Genomic DNA, 21584 nt, shown 5'->3' on the forward strand with positions numbered 1-21584 from the left:
TCCAGGAATCAAACTCACTACCTCATGATTGTAAGCCTGATGCTCTAACCACTGAGCCATGCATTCCTCCCAGATTCACTTAAGTTTTTTTTTTTTCCTTTTGCTTTCAGAATTCAAGCTAGTCACTAACAAAGTGATAAGATTCTTTTGTTTAAATCAAGACAGCTCTTGGAGTTTGTGGATATGTGAATTAACATATGTATATATGTAATGGTGTGTGTGTGAGTCATTAAACTTTCACTCCTGTTGTATGTGATCATGTCTCTTCAGTACAAAAGTGTGTGTCTTGTTACTATTTGGGTGTGTACATGTCTATGTATATCACATGCACATGTGACTATGTGCATGTACTTACTCTAGGAACCACAAATGGACAATCCCTGGAATGTTACAAAATTTCACTGTAGCATTAATATTTAAGTAAAATATCTGAACTTTGTTGGATGCAATAAAGTGAATAATACACAAGAAATTAGAGATTAAGTTGAATGTTAATGACTTGTACAGTGAAAATACTGCATTTTACATCTTGAAGAATTTTAATTTCATTTATATTCGAACAGGTACAGAAGCACTTAGGTTAAAAATTACAGCAGGTTTGGGTGCAACCGAGTGGTTAATTATTAAAAAATAAAATATTGAAAATACATTTCAAGGCTGGGGAAAATGCCAAATTTTCAACAGGCATGGAATTAATGTAAATTAAAAATATTCTCATTTAAAAAAAAATATAATGTTGAGATTTATTTACTGCAATGGATGTAGAATGATGAAAATATATTTGCATATGTTTAAGTGCAGCAGAGGTGAGGGGAAATTTCATTTGTTCAAATTTTGATGAAAATGGCTTAAACTACACATATCAGATAGTGGAAGGCATGGAATTTTTACACATTGAAAAAGTTGAAATAGTTTTGCACTAAATAATATAGATTCTCTTGCTTAAAAATATTTCTGCATGTTATTGTGCAACTGAGAGGGTAATTCTAAAGAAATTTCAGCTTCAGTTTCAAAAAAGTTGGGCAAAATACTAAATTTCTAACAAGCATAGGATTCATGGAAACTGTGAATTTTTCTCTTTACAAAATTTCAAAACTATATATTCTAACACAAGCACAGCTGACTGGTTAAGATGCTTACTTTGCAGCCATGTGGATTTGGTTCCAGTCTCATTACACAGCCCCTTGGGGATATATTTCCTATTATAGCTTCAGGTCAATGAATGCTTTATGAGCAGATTTGGTAGATGGAACTATGGAAGCCCATCATATATGTATGTATGTATTTATGTATGTATGTATGTATGTATGTATGTATGTATGTATGGATGGATGGGTGGATGGATGGATGGATGTATGGATGGATGGATGGATATGTTTGATTTGTTTACGTCACTGTAACTTAGTGGTTCAGCAAAGGAGACTGATAGAACAAGTTCCAGACTTAATTCAAGGAAGTGCCCCAGAATGACCACAGTCCAAAACTGAAACAAATGAAAAGTAAAAGGTAACAAATATAGAAAACTACAATGAAGCATCTGAGTATATTTGAGTTCAACAATATGGAAAATCCTTAAGATTTTTGACCTTTGTAAGTTGGATAAAAGAAAATTAGCCAAAATTTCTCCATTTCTGACAATAGAAGTTATGGAGTATTACACATTAGAGAATTTGAAATTGTTATTTTATGTTAACAGTGTATTAATAATGTAATGGAGAATGCAATAAAGAAACTAGTAGCAATGGAAGGCAGTTCCAACTTTGTGTGTGTGTGTGTGTCCCAACTGAAGGATTAAGAAGTTTGGTTCATATCAATGAGGCTGTGAATTTGATCTTATTGTTGGGCAAATATCATTTTCTATAGACTGGTGTTTCTATCTACCAAATCCATCCACAAGGCTTTGGTCGACCTGGGGGTTATATTAGAAGACACTTGCCCAAGGTGCCATGCAGTGCTGATTACACATTCTCATACGAAGCAATACCAGTGTAAGAGCCATCAATGGGATCGTCTGCATCATTGGTTCTCAGCCTTTTGTAGCTTAGCAACCACTTTCACAGAATGGAATTTTACAAATGCTTCCTCCCCATTTTTTGATGAAAAGAAAATGGGAGAGAGAGAGAGCAGATTATTTTAAACAGAAGTTCAAATTTTTCTTATAAGGTTTCACCATCCTCCTCCTCCTCCTCCTCCTCCTCATCATCATCATCATCATCATCATCATCATCATCATCACCATCATCATTTAACGTCCATTTTTCATGCTGGCATGGGTTAGACAGATTGACAAGATCCAGCAAGCTGTAAGGACATGTCAAGCTCCAGTGTCAGCTTTGGCATGGTTTCCACATCTGGTTGCCCTTCTTAATGCCAACCACTTTACAGAGTGTATTGGGTACTTTTTCTGCACCACAGGCACTAGTGAGGTTCCTGTATAACTTGCGAGACAAAAAAGAATAGGGAAAAAGGAATATGCTCCCACTATTAAGAGGGAAGTATTTGAGGGAGTAAATGGAGGTGGGTGGTTTTAAGCCAGGGTGAAAGGCTATGGTATGATAGAGGGATAAGCACAGGTGTCTTGCAATAGATGAGATACATGGCTGAAGGAGACAAAAGGAAGATAGTGATGGGGTGCTAGAGCAAACTCTCAAGGTACAAGAGAGTAAGCATAAGAGAGGATATGTTGTGGAAGGGAAGGAGAGAGTGGGTACTTTCATAAAAGTAATATTTTTGAAGATTGAAGATTATCAAATCCAGCATTTTACTCCTCTTTAAATATTTGCATAGATTTGTGTTCTTATATTAAATTTTTTATGGAAATTATTAAAGAAGATGAGTTCATGGTAAGAAACTTGTTTGCTAACCACATTGTTCTGGGTTCAGTCCAACTGCATGGCACCTTGGGCCAACCAAAGCCTTGTCAGTGGATTCAGTAAACAGAAACTGAAAGAAGCCCATCATATATATCATCATCATCATCATCATCATCATCATCGTTTAACGTCTGCTCTCCATGCTAGCATGGGTTGGACGATTTGACTGAGGTCTAGTGAACCAGATGGCTGCACCAGGCTCCAATCTGATCTGGCAGAGTTTCTACAGCTGGATGCCCTTCTTAACACCAACCACTCCAAGAGTGTAGTGGGTGCTTTTACATGCCACCGGCACGAGGGCCAGTCAGGTGGTACTGGCAACGGCCATGCTCAAATGGTGTTTTTTATGTGCCACCTGCAGAGGAGCCAGTCCAGTGGCACTGACAATGACCTCACTCGAATGTTTTTTCACGTGCCACCAGCACAAGTGCTAGTAAGGTGACGCAGGTAACGATCACGCTTAAATGGTACTTTTTACGTGCCACCGGCACAGAAGCCAGTTTGTTGCTCTGGCAATGATCACACTCATATGGTACTCTTAGCACTCCACTAGCACAGATGCCAGTCATCTAATTTGATTTCGATTTTGATTTCACTTGCCTCAACAGGTCTTCACAAGCAGAGTTTAGTGTCCAATAAAAGAAAGGTGCGCATAAGTCGGCTGGTTACACCCCTGGCATAGGCCACGAGGTTATGGTCTCACTTGGCTTGCCGAGTCTTCTCAAGCACAGCATGTTTCCAAAGGTCCCGGTCACTAGTCATTGCCTCAGTGAGGCCCAGTGTTCAAAGGTCATGCTTCCCCACCTCATCCCAGGTCTTCCTGGATCTACCTCTTCCACAGGTTCCCTCAACATGTGTGTGACACTTTTTCACACAGCTATCCTCATCCATTCTCACCACATGGCAATACCAGCGCAGTCGTCCCTCTTGCACACCACATTTGATGCTTCTTAGGTCCAACTTTTCTCTTAAGGTACTTACACTCTGTTGACTATGCACACTGACATTACACATCCATCGGACCAACCAGCCCCTGCTGGAGCCTCATGGAGATTTAGATGCTTTCCCTCAATAAACACACACAACGCCCAGTCTGGGAATCGAAACCACGACCCTCTGACCATGAGTCCGCTGTCCTAACCACTGGGCCATTGTGCCTCCTCATATAATGTAGGTATAGGTAAATTATGTCTGATTAAAATACAGGGTGGGAGTGCTAAGCATTGATGTGTATAAATGCAATGTCATTGCCAGTTCAAATATGCTTGTGGCACATTCAAACCCATAAGAAAGTTATTCATTGCATTTTGTCATAGAGAAAATTTCTTGCTGTAGACCTGGGGTGTCAAATTAAATCACACAGGGGGCCAAAACTCAAAGCACACTTTAGGTTGTGGGCCAAACATGATAAACATTTATTGTATAGGTGTAGGAGTGGCTGTGTGGTAAGTAGCTTGCTTACGAACCATATGGTTCTGGGTTCAATGGAGGTGCAATGGCCCAGTGGTTAGGGCAGCGGACTCGCGGTCGTAGGATCACGGTTTCGATTCCCAGACCGGGCGTTGTGAGTGTTTTTTGAGCAAAAACACCTAAAGCTCCACGAGGCTCCGGCAGGGGATGGTGGTGATCCCTGCTGTACTCTTTCACCACAACTTTCTCTCACTCTTACTTCCTGTTTCTGTTGTACCTGTATTTCAAGGGGCCGGCCTTGTCACTCTCTGTGTCACGCTGAATATCCCCGAGAACTATGTTAAGGGTACATGTGTCTGTGGAGTGCTCAGTCACTTACATGTTAATTTCACGAGCAGGCTGTTCCGTTGATCGGATCAACCGGAACCCTCATCGTCGTAACCGACGGAGTGCTTCCACCACTGGGTTCAGTCCCACTGCATGGCACCTTGGGCACATGTCTTCTACTATAGCCTCAGGCCGACCAAAGCCTTGAGAGTGGATTTGGTAGACAGAAACTGAAAGAAGCCCGTCATATATATCTATATATATATATATGTGTGTGTGTGTATATGTTTGTGTGTCTGTGTTTGTCCCCACCAACATCGCATGACAACCAATACTGGTATGTTTACTCTCCATAACTTAGCGGTTCAACAAAGAGACCGATAGAATAAGTACTTGGCATACAAAGAATAAGTCTTGGGGTCGATTTTCTCAACTGAATGTGGTGCTCCAGCATGGCCACAGTCACATGACTGAAACAAGTAAAAGAGTAAAAGAGACTAAAACTTTCTGACCATGAACATATATTGAAACAGATGGTATATAATTTTATTCCAAAAATAAATTAAGCTTAACTTAAAATATTTTGCCCTGCATAAAGATATCACCTCTCAATATTATAAAAATTTTAAATGAGAACATGTTGTAAAAGTGAAAATATGATATAAATAAAAAATGTGATTTTTAGTGAAAATTAAAATAATAAATCAAAACCTTCAATTTTCTTTATGAAATTTTGTCTGAGCTACATACTTGGCATCTTTTCTTGGCAATGAGTTCATTGATGTTTGGGGCAAGGTTCTGTGTTGTTGAGACTCTCAGGATGGATTGCAGGTGTTCATCTGTGAGACGACTCCTATGTGACGTTTTATTCATCTTCATCACAGAGAACAGCTGCTCGCACAGATATGTGCTTCCAAACAATGAAAGTGTTCGAGCTGCATGTAAACGGAGCTGGGGCATTGCTTCAGATATGAAGCAAGTGAACTGTGCAGACCCTACAGAGTCACACTTTGCTTTTAATGTCCCATTACACTGCAGAGCTATCAGCTCCGTTTGAATCTGTACAGGTGCAGTTTCCACATTGATAGCAAATGTGTTGCGAAGCAGCTCAAAATTATTTTTCTGTGCTTCAAAGTTACTAAAGCACCATGTAAATTCAGTGTGGAGTGCACTCAATTTATCAACAAAGTGTTGCTTTGGGAACACCGTGGTGCCAACTTGGCTCAACATTACTTGGAAACAGGAAAAGTGTGACATGTTCAATTGGTGCATTTGTGTCTCCCATAACCACAGCTTCACTTGAAATGCCTTCACTGCATCATACACATCACAGATCATGCGATTCCATCACTGGAGCTGGATGTTTAAAACACTGAGTTGCACAGAAATGCCAACCAGAAATGTCAACTAGAACTGCCAACTTGCATTTCCACTTTTCATTTTGGATTCTTTTCCTTTACTGTACATGAACTGACATATCTCATCAACCAGCACAAAAATGATATAGAGGACCTCTCCCAGACTGAGCCACCACACCTCCATATGATAAAGCACATCACCAAACTCTGAATGTATTTCCCAAAGGAAAGACTGAAATTGGCTGTGATATAACCCTTTGGTTCAGATAAAGTTTGCGTTACAGAGTTCATTACATGTTCCATTTTTAAGGCTTTAGCACACAGTGTTTCCTGGTGAATGATGCAGTGATATGTTATCAACTCAACAGCACAGTTCTCTTCTTGCATCTTTAAATGTATCTTACACACAAGTCCACTTTTATCCCTGCACTCAAAAAGTAAACAATCACATCATCAAAATCTCAAAGCAGTGTTTAATACATGATAAATTCAAAACAATGTGAATAAACAAGTATCACATTTAACAGAGTAATCTGAATACTAAAGGGTTGAAGCGAAAGATTGTCCATAAGCAAGTTTTTTTTCAACTGGAAAATCAGACGAAAATAGATTTAATTTCCTCTAGAGTTCTCTCCCTTGAGAAGCTTTATTTTTTTTGTTTTCTTCTCTGTTTTTGCTGCGTAGTTTTCTAACATAATTAATACAGTTAGCTCCCATGACAAGGAACAACTAATCAAGAACGAAAGTATAAGTACCGTAAATCCTCGTGTATAGTCAGCCCTTGAGTATAATACGCGGGGGATTTTTATGGGGCTGTATCTCTGAAAAACCTAAACCTTGTGTATAATACGCACGCCTTCTCTAACTTCAGTTAAAGAGGTCTATATAACGTCCTTGGTTTGTAAAAATGTATACGGTAACGTCCTTTATTATTATTATTGTATATATAACATAATACATACGTGAAGCTTTGGGGGCATTTTATTTGCAGAAAATAAATAAATAACAGTAATAACAGCAATAACGTTTAATAAATGTTGCTTACTGCAAGTTATGAATGATTCTTTTATGACTTCATTGCTTTCAGGCTTAGCTTAAGGTATTTTCGCGCCCGACATCACAAAATGCGTCTGAATAAACATTGCCGGGGAGCAAATAGAGACTCGGACATTGCTTAGAAAATAATTATCATTTTTAACCTCGTATATAGTGCGCATTAGGGATTTTGACCTTTAAATTTTGGGGAAAAATACGGATTATACTTGAGGATTTACAGTACACGTAATATGTGCGCATGCATATGTACGTGAATTTGCGTGTATGTGTTTCTTTTATCTTTTACTGGGGCTAATGCAGTTTCGCACCTCTCCTTGAAAAATACATTTAAAAAAAAAAATTTTCGGATTCCTACGTTTTAGATATTCGAGATTACGAATATGCAAAAAAAAAGTTATTTCACCCCCGCCTCTGCCACCCCAATTCAAATTTTTGATTTTGTTTACTTTAAAGAAATTGTAGTGAATTGAGAAACGTATGAAAATCGAAACTAAATACAGACAAAAACATTAAAGTGAAAAGAATTTGCGTTTTAGTGTTTGCTTTGCCTTTCCCTTGGATAACATAGGTGACGTGGAGAGGCGAGGCTGGTATGCGTGGGCAACTGCTGGTCTTCCATAAACAACCTTGCCCAGACTTGTGCCTCGGAGGGTAACTTTCTAGGTGCAATCTCATGGTCATTCATGACCGAAGGGGGTCACAACAATATATATATATATAATATATATATATATATATATACATATATCCCTCTCTCTCTTTCGGAGAGGCACAAGCAACTACACGCACATATACACACACAGCAGTAACTTCTGCCTGCCAAATTCAATCACAAATATATATATATATATATATATATATATATATACACACACAAAGAAGGGTTCAGATAGAACCAGGTACTTGTAAAGATATGCACCTGGTTGATAAGTATCAAATAGTATATTCTGGTTGTGTACACACAGAAAACCAGCCTTATGAGTATTTAGCACATGGGGGCTGGTCCAAAGCATACATTACATTGAAAACATCCATGCCATATTCTTGGGATATTCTTCTGTTTGTTAAATTATATTTCATCCGATGATTACGGCTTTTTTATAATGAAGTTCTCATTCTTCTATTTAAAAAATATGTACAAAACAGCTGTAATGAGCTGACAATTATCCACCATCTGTTATTATTCATTTGATTATATATATATATACATATATTCACCGTGATCACTGTGACCGACCAGGCTATCAGATGTTGCTACACATCGCTGGTCACAATGCGCTTTGCATTGTTTTAGCCTTCAAATGATGCCACCCCACTGGCTAAGCAAGCAGACCAATATATATATATATATATATATATATATATATAATCCACTAATCCAAAGTGTAGAGTATTATATATCCATCATGGCTGATCTTACCAATCAATTTTGCACTAGGTGTACAATGGAATGTTAGGTAACAATCTGATTATATAACCCTACGCTCATCAGAGGTAGCTGATATGGAATGAAATATGGTGACTGCTCTCTATTGTTAGAAGTGAATAGACAGATTTGATATGTGGTTGCTGTGAAAAGATGATGGAACAAACCAGGTAGGGGATTTAGTTAAGAGTTATGTTCCTTGGTACCAAGACATCGCCACTGGCTTGGTTATGCTGTAAGTTGGTAAGTGCTGTCATGTAGTGTTTGTGGGAATTGTGTCTTTCAGATTGGTGTTCTTGTGGAAAAGGGATATGTGTAGAGGTACTGCATGTATAACTTTTGCAGGGGGTGCAGGCGTCCCTTACTGTGCTCGCTAGAGAGTTTTCTGTCCGTATTGGTTAAGATCATGAGAGCTTTGTGTGCCTGCAGTGTGTGTAGGGGTGCAACGTGTGTGTGTGTAGGGAGTTTATCTTGGAGGTGGTGGGAAATGATCTATTTGGTAGGTGTCCACCATGTTGGGGCATGTATGTTTATGTGTGGATGTATTGGTGAATGCTCTGGTTAAACTCTTTGCCAGACTCCAAAGTACTGGTGGAGAGCCAAGTGTGGTGGACTGGTGATTGTAGTCATGATAGGGCATGCAGGTATGATAGGATGTATTTCCTTACATGGGGGCAAGGATTAAACACTTCACTTCTACAATTCAGGTGTGTGTGTGTGTTAAGGCTACCATTGGTTCCATATTGATAAAATATCTTAACAATTCTTCAAGTGATCTCATGGAGAAATTGATATTCATTTCCATTTTGGAGAGGAAAGAAACATGGGAATTGATAATAAACTTTTGCAAGAATCTTTGTTCAGCAAAAACTAGAAATCAGGGGAGCTGACTCTTGGGTAACAACTTCTGGATGATTATCTCCCATGGGTTTGACCTTTGTGAAAAATTGTGCTACATGATAAGTTTGTTTATATTATGTGATATCCTAGGTATGTGTAATTCACATATGTTTGTGCATTGCAGGAATTCATCATGTGGGCATGTGCTTTCTATGTGTATACATTTAATGTTCATGTTCAGAGAAAACAAAATCCTATCTTGATAGGATCGGTAGAGTGAGTGGTGGTTCCTCTTTGAAATGTTAGAGTGTAAAATATTGCTAATGTATGCAAGGAGAGGTTTCTTCCCTATTGGTTCAAATGTTATCTTTTTTGATTGGATGATGTTTAGCTTTCTAGTATTGCAAATCTCACATTTGGTACCCCATCTCCTGTATTTTCTGGTTTTAACAATGATGCTCTATCTAGGGGTCTCTTACTCTTCCTTCTTTCAACACCCATATCATATTGGCTAGGGATATGTTGCATGTCTTTTATTTTTGTCCATGAATGATGCCAGATGGTGTATGTATCTTTTCTTGAGTGAGTTGCCCATCATCCTAATGTAAGTCTTTGTTACTTCATTGGAGTCCATGATTTTGGCCTTGTACAAAAGTTCTTTTTCCAAACAACTATTATTTAGAGGAAAGCAGATCTACAATTACAGTGTCTACAATTACAGTGTCCTTCTGGGGTATTCAGAAAGGAAAGTGAATATTTTATCACACTTTTCGATAACGAGATTGTAAATTTTTATAGTTTTTGTACTTCAAAGTGAAAATTTGTATAAAAATTACTCTTCAGGAAAAGATATTCTTTGCTTTTTGCCTATCTGCCACACATATTCATACAAACCTTTCTTGCCATTTACAGGTTAAGAAATTCTTTAAAAAAATCAGTTGAAGAAATTACATCTCAAGATTAAACATAAGTGTGAAAGAGTTCAAACTAAGTTTTTAATTTTTATAATGCAAAAATATTTTTATTTAAAAATTTTCTTTAAAATAATGTAAGTTATAATAACAATAATAATAGAAAATAGTGCTACTAGGCACCGTACATTCCTATGTAAAACCCTTTCAATACAGTAACAATAAGAGCATCACAACAAACCACAGCATATACCCAAGGCACACAGAGTTGTGCTCAGTAGTACAGTGAAAACACGTGATAAAAATGAGACTACTCAATAAAAAATAATAATTATTATTATTTTTAATTTTTGCAACAAGGGCAGCTAGGAGAGGTGGAGATGAGTGGATTACATTGACCCAAGTGTTCAACTGGACAAAATGCTACTAAGCATTTGGTCTGGCATGCTAACAATTCTGCCAGCTCAAAGATTTAATAATAATAATAATAATAACAATAGTAATAATAATAGTAATAATGATAATAATAATAATGGTTTCAAATTTTGCCACAAGGGCAGCAATTTTGGGGGTGGGGATGAGTTGATAACATCGACCCCAGTGTTTAACTGGTACTTATTTTATCGACCCCAAAAGGATGAAAGGTAAAGTCAACCTCGGCGGAATTTGAACTCAGAACATACCAATGGGTGAAATACCGCTAAGCATTTCATCCAGCGCGTTAACGATTCTGCCATCTCGTCCCCTTAATAATAATAATAATGATAATAATAATAATGATATAATAATAATAATAATAATAATAATAATATTAATAATAATAATAATATTAAAATTAATATATTCACTGGGTAATTTGCAAAAAAACTAGACCTGCCCCATGTGGAAAACTGGTGGGAACACAAACCACCTCCAGTGCTTGAAAATGATCACATCTCACACCTCTGGAACTTCATAGTTCAAACTGATAGAAAGATAGATGCAAATAGGCCAGACATTATATTGAAAGACTTCAGACAGAAATCATGCCTCCTCATTGATATGGCTGTCCCAATCGACATAAATGTGTCTGAAATAGAAATAGAAATTGGCAAAATGTGGAACCTAATTCAGATACCAGGAAACCCCAAAATGGCAGAAATTCAAAAGATAGTGTTCAGGGGAACTGCCCATATCCTAGTTAAAATATTGTCTATGTTATCTCAAATTTTAAAACAAACTTATGATTTTCTTATGTTTTCTTAAACATTCTCTAGAATAATACTATGTGCCAAACCAAATATATGGCACCCTAGGCATAACACCAACTCGAACTTCTAACTTGTTGTCTCTTGAAGCCAACTCATACAAACACAAAGCAAAGGTCCAACATATAATAATAATTATGATTTCAAATTTTATCACAAGGCCAGCAAGTTCGGTGGAGGGGCTAAGTCGATTACATCAACCCCAGTGCTCAACTGGTACTTATTTTATTGACCCCCAAAAGGATGAAAGCAAAGTTGACCACAGCAGGATTTGAACTCAGAATATAGAGAGCAGGAAGGAATATCGATACTCCAATGATTCTACCAAGTCACCACACTAATAAAAATAATAATCCTTTCTACTAATGGCACAAGGCCTGAAATTTTGGGGCAGGTGACTAGTCATTTACATTGACCCCAGTATTAAACTGGTACTTATTTTATCAACCATGAAAGGATGAAACACAAAGTCAATCATGGCAGAATTTGAACTCAGAACATAAAGGCAAAGAGCTGCAAAGTAATTTACCAGGCATGTTAATGATTCTGCTAGCTCACTGCCTTATCTAATAATAATAATAATAATAATAATAATAATAATAATAATAATAATGATAATAATCCTTTCAACTAAAGGCACAAAGCCTGAATTTTGTTGGAAGGGGACTAGTCTATCACATCGACACCAGTGCTCAACTGGTACTTAATTTATCAACCCCTAAAGGATGAAAGGCAAAGTTAACCCTGACAGAAATTGATCTCAGAACCCAAAGACAGATGAAATGCTGCTAAACATTTCATCTGGTGTGCTAACAATTCTGCCAGCTCACATCCTTATCTAATAATAATAATAATAACAATAATAATAATAATAATAATAATAATAATAATCTTTTGTACAATATTTCACTGGTACTTAATTTATCTACCCCAAAAGGATGAAAGGTAAAGTTGACCTCAGTGGAGTTTGAACTCAGAACATTAAGATGGACAAAATGCTGCTAGGCACTCCGGCATGCCAACGATTCTGCCAGCTCATTGCCCTAAGTATAATAATAATAATAATAATAATAACCTTTCTACAATAGGCATAAGGCCTGGAATTTTGTGCGAGAGGGTTTGTCAACCTAGGTGGAATTTAAACAGACCATGAAGACAGACATAATGCCAAAAAGCATTTTGTCTGGCATGCTAATGGTTCTGCCAGCTTGTCACATTAATGATTATAGTAATAATAACAATAACAATAATAATAATAATAATATAATAATGATATAATAATAACAACAATATCAATAATAATAGTAATAATATACAAAAACAAAAATAAAATGGTGATTATAAACAGTTAAATGGTGATTCATGTAACAATTTTCTTTTCATTTTTACTTTTCCAATTCAACAGACATTCATAATACTTCATGTATGAACATGATGCCATCTTTTTCAAAATAATAATTCCGGAAGATGGTTCTACTTATTTCACGCCATTTGCCAGCATCTTCTAAACTCTGAATGTAAGGTTCCCATTTGTCTTTGTATTCTTCAAAGGAATTCAAATGGTTTTTCCTGGTTATGTTGAATATGAAACCACCTGTATAGAAAAACAAATGAAAAATAATAACTTTACTTGCTACAAACAGCAATCATATGTCCCTCAAGTCTCGCCCTATCATTTTAAAAGAGAAAATCATACACACACACACACAGAGACAGAGTTGAGGTGTATTCCATCAAGAATGTTTTAGAGTACAAAATAGAGCTTGTTCACCCTTAGAATTACCAGATAGCCGGCAGTATTATGGTATACTACTAATTCTAGGCTTAGGCATTCCTCGTGTGTGAAAATAAAAAGGAAACAATAAATAGAGTCAAAAGGAAGAGGGAGTATGTTTCGACAGCTGTTTAATAACCACTACACATGTTTCGATACAACATAGATTTACCTGTATAATAGGACCTAGTTGTATCTCCTCAGGTGATATATAATCACTGTCTCTGTAAATAAATGTTTGATTTCGATGCTATCATATCCAACTGGCTCCTTTGAATCTAGCAGAAGCTGACAGTTTCAATCCGCTTGCTGTGAGCATGCCTCTATACGCTCAACACGAGCAGCATTGTGTACATTGTCTGTTTACTTTGTTTCACATGGTAGGCTGCACATGCTAAATTTTACTATTTCACAAATACACTCACACATACGCTCATACTTATACGATCACTCACACACAGATATACCACTACATCTCTGGGCATCCCCATACATATATCTATAGGCTAATGTGGATAAATACCTTAACCCTTTAGCATTTAAATTGGCCACACCCAGTCAAAATAATTTACACATTTTATGTTCAAACTGTTCAGATCTAGCATCTCACACTCACCTTACAATATCAGTCTAAAAATTAAGTTACCTCATCAAAATTTCAAAGCTACAAGATAAAGCAGATTAATTAAAAGCAATGAGAATACATAAGCCTCACATTTGACAGAATGTAAAGCTTATTTATTATTATGTAAGGCTGTGAATGCTAAAGGGTTAAACAAAATTCCAGATGATCATGATTTATATGCCTTGGATCATAGAACTGCTCAGTCAAGACTGGCTGAGGGCTAAATAACAACAATATCACAAATATCCAGTCATTATACATATTAGGGAAACATACTTATATAATACTCTCAGAAGTCATGCAAAGCAAACAACTAAAAGTTATGGCAAATGCTGACCTAACCGTCTCTGAGGGTCTCTGATAACAATTTTACAAAGACCAAGACTTCACTTCAGAACCTGAAAATACTTTATCCTACATCAGTTTTTGGTTGTCTACAAAGCTCCAGTCTTGCCTCCATTCAAATACTTCACATAACAATCTTTCACACAAAATGATTTTCAAATATGTCCCCTACCAAAATTGTCTTGATTAGCAACCAACTCCCATGAATAGCATTCCCACTAATTGTGATGCATATGGACAGGGACAGTCATGTGTAGAAGTTCCACATTCTAATGGTGGAGGGAACCTATGGAAGAGGTAGACCCAGGAAGACATAGAATGAGGTGGTGAAGCATGATCTTTGCATGTTGGGCCTTGTGGAAGCAATGACAAGTGATGCATTACTGGCATGTAAAAAGCACCCTTTGAATGTTGGGTGATACACAGTGCATGAGAAGATCTGTCAAGCCAAGTGAAATGGTAGTCATGGCCAATACCAGTGCCATGTGAGTGGCACCCATGCCAGTGGCACATAAAAAGCACCATTCAAATGCTGGGCCTCACAGAGATAGTGACAGATGACCAAGACCTTTGACAATACACCATATTTGAGAAGACTTATCAAGCCAAATGAGATCATAGTCATGTGGAGGTACATGGCCTAGTGGTTAGAGCAGCGGACTTGCGATCAAAGGATCACGGGTTCGAATCTCAGACTGGGCGATGTGTGTGTTTATGAGCGAAACACCTAAGCCTCATGCAGCTCCGGCAGGAGGTAATGGCGAACTTCTGCTGACTCTTTCACCACAACTTTCTCTCACTCTTTCCTCCTGCATCTTGCAGCTTACCGGCGTCCCGTCCAGGTAGGGAACCTATACGCCACTCAAATGGTGTTTTTTACATGCCACCTGCAGAGGAGCCAGTCCAGCAGCACTGGCAACGACCTCGCTCAAATGTTTTTTCACGTGCCAGTAAGGCGATGCTGTTAGAAGTAAATAAGAAGCAACATATTGATCTCCCCAGTCTTGGGAGGCCTGTAAAGATCATGGGTATTACAATTCCTACTGCTACTATATGACCAACACCAACAACACATTATTGTCACCATTAAGACCAGCAGCCATAGTAACACTAACATAATTACCCTCTCTAATTATCCCCATTACCATTACCAATAACACCAGCACCATCATCATCATCATCATCGTCGTTTAGCGTCCGTTTTCCATGCTAGCATGGGTTGGACTAAACTATAAAATCATAAAACTATAAAACCACCAACTATAAAATCATAAAGAGACCTCTATATGATTAGAAATAACAGCCAAGTTTCCCTTAAATCAAACCTCACTTTTTTGCATTCTTTATGTATGAGAGACATCAGATATTATAGTCCTAGATATATTCTCTCTGAAATAAAGACTGAATAGACATGACAGGAATACTTTTGATAAGTCTACTCATTCAGGGCTTGCCTGGGGTTAAACAACAACAACAACAGTAACATCAACATTAACATTTTCACTGCCACCTACAACAAAAAAAAACCTACCCCTAGGTTTAATACAATAAAAAGGCATAAGAAGTAATAACAAGAGCAACAGCAAGGACATGATCATTGCTGTTAACATTACCTGGCTTGACTAACTCAATCATCTCAGGTATAGCTTCAAGGGTGATATGACCAGGACCAAACCCTCCAGAAATAGTGATCACATCATAGGTCCCTACAAATCAAGAAAAACAATACATAGCAATACATAGATACAGAATCAATACATACATATTTACATATATTATATATATATATATATATATATATATATATATATATATATTCTTTCTACTAAAGGCACAAGACCTGACTGAAATTTGAGCTAGTCGATTACATCGACCCCAAAAGGATGAAAGGCAAAGGTGGCCTTGGTGGAATATGAACTCAGAACATAAAGATAGATGAAATGCCATGAAGCATTTTGCCTGGTGTGCTAACAATTGTGCCAGCTTGCCACCTTTGTGTGTGTGTGTGTGTGTGTATGTGTGCGTGTGTGTGTGTGTGTGTGTGTGTGTGTTTATATATATTTATATATATATATATACATAGGTTATAGTCTAGTCACCCATATAGTCTGATACATGAAGGAGTCATACCCAATGACTGGTGTAGCAGCGACATAGTCAACTGCTACAAAGGTAAAGGTGACGGATTAGATATGAATAATTAGAGATATCAAATTGTTGGATCAGGTGATAAAAGTCACAGAGAGGGTCATAGCCCAACTAATTAGGGAGAGAGTCAGTTTAGACGAGATGCAGTTTGGGTTTGTGCCAGAGAGAAGCACCACTGATGCTATATTTCTTGTAAGACAGCTGCAGGAGAAATACCTTGCCAAAGATAAACCTCTGTACTTGGCTTTCTTTAACATGGAGAAAGCCTTTGTCAGCCCCCCCCCCCCGATCCCTTATCTGCATCTCTGATTACAAGCAGAAGTAGTAGGGGAGCATCATAGCCATGTGTTGAGAGGGATTCTTTGGGGTTTGAATAAGTCACCTCTGGAAACATGGGATGTTTTGTTCAACATCCTTAAACAACCCTTATTCAGGGACCTTTTGGGCAGGATGGGCTACTCAACCTGAAGAAAATTCTAACTGGGCCCCACCTGCAAGGTCATGTGCTGTTTATCTTGATATGAGATCACCATGTCGCACACATATGGTTGTGATGCAAGTGCCTAGTGTACCCTTATCAGACGAGTAGTTATGATGGGTATACTGGGCTTTGTATATTTTACCCAGTGTCACTTTGATGGCATGCACTGCTCTTTCACTCAATAATGATGATGATGATGATAACAACAACAACAACAAATAAAAAGAGTGCACAAAAACACAAGTTTGAATTTGTAATATATGAACAGACAATTCAATAACTTATCAACCTAGGCATCTTGATTTAACTAATGAAAATCAACCATTAAAAATAAACATAAGACTAGTTGATATTCAGAACAAATTCTTTGAGAAAAAAACGTGCTCTGAAGTTTAGAACCTTGATGGGATTGTCAAACAAATATGTGTGCGTGTGCGTGTATGAGGTTGTATATATGCATGTGTGCTTGTTTGTGTGAGAGAGACAGATAGATAGACAGAGAAAGAGAAAGAGAGAGAGAGTGAGGTAGTGACCATTGCTGTGATGTGATGTGGCCTTGGCAAACATTTATGACATATGACAGGTGTCCTTAATCCCCTTCAAACTTTCTGAATTCTTATATTCATGACTAAAAGGCCTTCACAGAAGATTGGGAAATAGTCACATTCTCTAGTTGTTCTTATTTTGTTTTTAATTATGCAGTGCCCCCACCCCTGAGACACATGCACACACACACATACACTCACACATTCGTCTCTTTCTCTTTCTCTCTCTCTCTCTCTCTCTTACTTGGTTGTTTTGTTTTATTGTAAGGTTAGCTGACTGAGTCATCAAGTGAGAGTTCATTTTCTTTATTCTACATGAATATAAGCTAACACATACTCACACAATACACACACACACACACACACATACATTCACACACACACACACACACACACTCACATCGAAATAGCGTAACAGGCAATAGGTACTTTGCTACTGGTTTAAATTTTAGCTATGTAAACAAATGAGGTGATAAAAACAGGTAAGACTTTTGATAGACAGACAGACAAACATAGACAGAAGACAGACAGATAGATAATAGTGTAGATAAGTACATAGATGGACAGGTGAAATAAGTAAATACAGACAGACAGACAAATGGATGGACAGACAGAAAGATCACAGTGCTTGATATATAAAACCACATTTAATTACAATGAGGCCAACGACACATTTTAAACACTCCTTTAGACACACCAGTTCATTATTTCTGCATAGAGTTTTAACCTGATGAAACAACAAACATATCCCTCCTATCCAAAAACTTGACTCTTGTTTTGCTTTTGTTATAGATGGGGTTGGTGTTTTAAAGTCACCATCATCGTTTAACATCCATTTTTGATGTTGGAATGTGTTGGTCAGTTCAACAGGAACAGACAAGCTGAAGGACTGCACCAAGCTTTATTGGCTGCTTTTGTATGGCTTCTATGGCTAGATGCACTTCCTAATGCCAACTACTTCCTAATGCCAACTACTGTTGTAATCTTTCGCACCAACTTTCTCTCACTCTTTCTTCTTGTTTCTTGTCCCCGACTTCCTACGCAACCACTGAGCCTGGATGCACATTCATCTATCTGTCGATGCTCTCAGTGTCGGGGGTTGACCTGCTTTCTCTTCTGTGGGTCTTACGAATAGCAAAGGACCACGATTCGGACTTCTCCCACTGCGAGCTCTGGGACAAAGACCGCTTCACTCAACAGCAACAACAGCAACAGCAGCAACAACAACAATGATAACAAGCTAATGAGCAAGAGGATCTACATGGTTGTTTCACTTGCCACAAACATCAGGCAAATCTCTTGTTAGAGAAAACAGCAAGAATGAGGGCTGCATTGCATGATGCAATCCTAGGAGACTCCTAAAATGGAGAGTCTGGCCAAGACAGGGATGTTTTTCATCAACTAAAGCTGACCCGGAGGTAAATAACATCAACTACTAATACTACAACTACCACCACCGCCACTGCCTCCACTGCCACCACCACCACCACCGCCACAAACACCACTGATTTCTTTACTACCCACAAGGGGCTAAACACAGAGAGGACAAACAAGGACAGACAAATGGATTAAGTCGATTACATCGACCCCAGTGCGTAACTAGTACTTATTTAATTGACCCCAAAAGGATGAAAGGCAAAGTCGTCCTCGGTGGAATTTGAACTCAGAACCTATCGGCAGACGAAATACCGCTAAGTATTTTGCCCGGCGAGCTAATGTTTCTGCCAATTCACTGCCACCACTACCACCACCACCACCACTACTACTACTACTACTACTACCACTTTTGTTAATAATATTCATGATAGGAGGCAGGAGAGATTAAAGCTAGACCATTGTGGATGACACACTTACTATCTGGGATGCCATGGACAGAACCTTCACCAATCACAGAGCAAATGTAGTTCTGGTAGGCACTCTTCTTCTCAGCATTCTCCAACATTCCACGAGCTGCATCCATCCCATCCACATTTGTGAAACCAAACTTTTTTAACTGCAATAAAAAAAAATTCTTCATGTCAACCAGTATATACGTGTGTGTGTATATATATATATATATATGTATATAGAAAGATATGTTTCTTTATTAGCCACACTGGGCTGCATACAGACAGGATAGATTACAAAGTAGAGCTTTTCTTTTTGGGGAAAAAAAAAAAAGTGGGATAGGTTTTTGATCAAAAGGGATCGTAAAAGGGAAAGAAGAAGAAAAAAAAGAAAAGAAACAAAAGGAAAGAAAAAAGAAAAAAAAGGAAAAGAAACAAAAGAAAAGAAAAAAGAAGAAAAAAGGAAAAAAGGGAAAAAAAACGATCAATAGGTATCTTGTATCACAGTGTCATGATGTATGGTGTAAAGGGGGAAGCAGATAAGGATTATCCGTGGGAAGAAAAACCTACGGAAAAGACCATGATAACCTCACTTTAGATGTTAGAGGTGATGTAGTCACAGAAATTGTCTGATTGCCATGACTGGGTTCTCCTGCTTGCATGGCATGGTGCAGAGTCCTGTTGCCAGATATAGGGTCTTCCAACAGCCACCCTCTTGATCAAGGGCAGCACTACTTCCTTTAGGCACTTGATGTAGGCTTCCATGCTGAGACTGAGGCCAAGTGGGAAGATGAATGGAGGCATACTGTCGCTATCACTAGTGATCACCCCAAACACATGATGTTGACTGGATGTTTGATTTTTATCACTCTTGGTATATGTCCTCAGACTGACACCCAAACATTCTGAAATGTTTGTATTGGAGCTTCCAGTGTGAATACCAAGCTGTACAACATATCGTTTTCAAATTTCCAGCAGAGTGAATTGCATCATGGTGCTGGTTTTCTCACAGACAGTGCCCAACTGACCCTACTATACTGTGTAGTCAACAAAATCAAAAACAATGCGCATGTGCAAAATTAAAGATTAAATGGTCACAATTTACCCATTACAGCCCATGTATATATATATATATATATATATATATATATATATATATATATATATATAAGAAATTTAAAAAGGAAAATATGCACACTTACATAGTTTTAATATAGTTTTTGAATATATCGACCGGTTTCGCTATCGCTATTCATGATATTATGTTTTACTTATTTGAATATATATTTTTTCTTAAGAAGAAATTTGGTCCATGTTGTGTGTGATGAAATTCACACACATATAATCGAAACCGGTCGATATATAAAAAATTACATTAAATCTATGTAAGTGTGCGTATTTTCTTTTTTTAATTTCTTATATACATTACAACTCACCACGTGAATCGAAATTCCTCTTTTCTGTTACTATATATATATATATATATATATATATATATATAAAATGAACTGATCTTCCTGTATTTTCTTTTCAGTACACCTTTGTACGCTAATGCATAATTATCAAGGTAATTCAAAATTGGTTGTGGCACCTTGGGTAAGTGTCTACTTACTCACAAGGCTTTAGTTGGCCCAAGGGCAATAGTAGAAGACACTTACCCAAGGTGCCACAACCAATTTTGGATTAACTTGATAGTGTTGCGTTAGCATACAAAGGGGTACTGAAAAGAAAATACAGATAATAGAAAACACAGGAAGATCAGTGAATTATGATTTTATTCAACATATCCCCTTCTCAGATTTACACACTTATTGCAGCCATCTTTCAGTTTTTCTCAGCCCTATAAAAGAACTCTGAAGACAGGGCTTCTAACCAGGCCTTTCGTAAAACCCTTTAAAGCCAGGAACTTTTCAGCATACCCTCATATATTTTTCTATACATTAATTAGACTGGTATTTTATACCATTTTCTTTATCTAAATATGCTGGCACAATCGAAACAATTCTCGGTAATGTATGGTGTAATCAATTAAAGAAAGATGTGATTGAAATTCTTCTAAATGATGTTTGGATTTACTTGTTATCCATAAGGAATTACCTCGGATGGTTTTTCTACTAGAATTTATTGGTATTTGATTGTTGAATATAGTTAACCAAATTCGTTTCACACTGAGTGGGTTATAGATACCTGCTTGTATTTATTAATCGCTTTTATTCCTTATAACATATGTACATACATATGTATGTGTGTGTGTGTGTGTGTGTGTGTGTGTGTGTAACCGCTAAGTTACAGGGACGTAAACACACCAGCATCGGTTGTCAAGACACAGACACACACACACACACACACACACATACATATATATATATACATATATACAATGGGCTTCTTT

General features: G+C 37.5%; 1 protein-coding gene across 1 annotated transcript in view; it reads right to left on the reverse strand.

Annotated features, from left to right (window-relative positions):
- Window positions 1–12695: 12695 nt before the first annotated feature.
- The window catches only part of LOC115219074 (methyltransferase-like protein 27), a 47185-nt gene continuing 38296 nt past the window's right edge, over window positions 12696–21584 (reverse strand). Inside the window, exons 3-5 of the mRNA XM_029789139.2 lie at window positions 19221–19359; window positions 15806–15898; window positions 12696–13042 (exon numbers count right to left, since the gene is read on the reverse strand). Coding sequence (XP_029644999.1) covers window positions 12858–13042; window positions 15806–15898; window positions 19221–19359 — 417 coding nt within the window. The 3' untranslated portion in view covers window positions 12696–12857. The remainder of the gene's footprint in view (window positions 13043–15805; window positions 15899–19220; window positions 19360–21584) is intronic.

The sequence above is a fragment of the Octopus sinensis genome, linkage group LG14 (genome assembly GCF_006345805.1).
Source record: "Octopus sinensis linkage group LG14, ASM634580v1, whole genome shotgun sequence".
Lineage (NCBI taxonomy): Eukaryota > Metazoa > Mollusca > Cephalopoda > Octopoda > Octopodidae > Octopus > Octopus sinensis.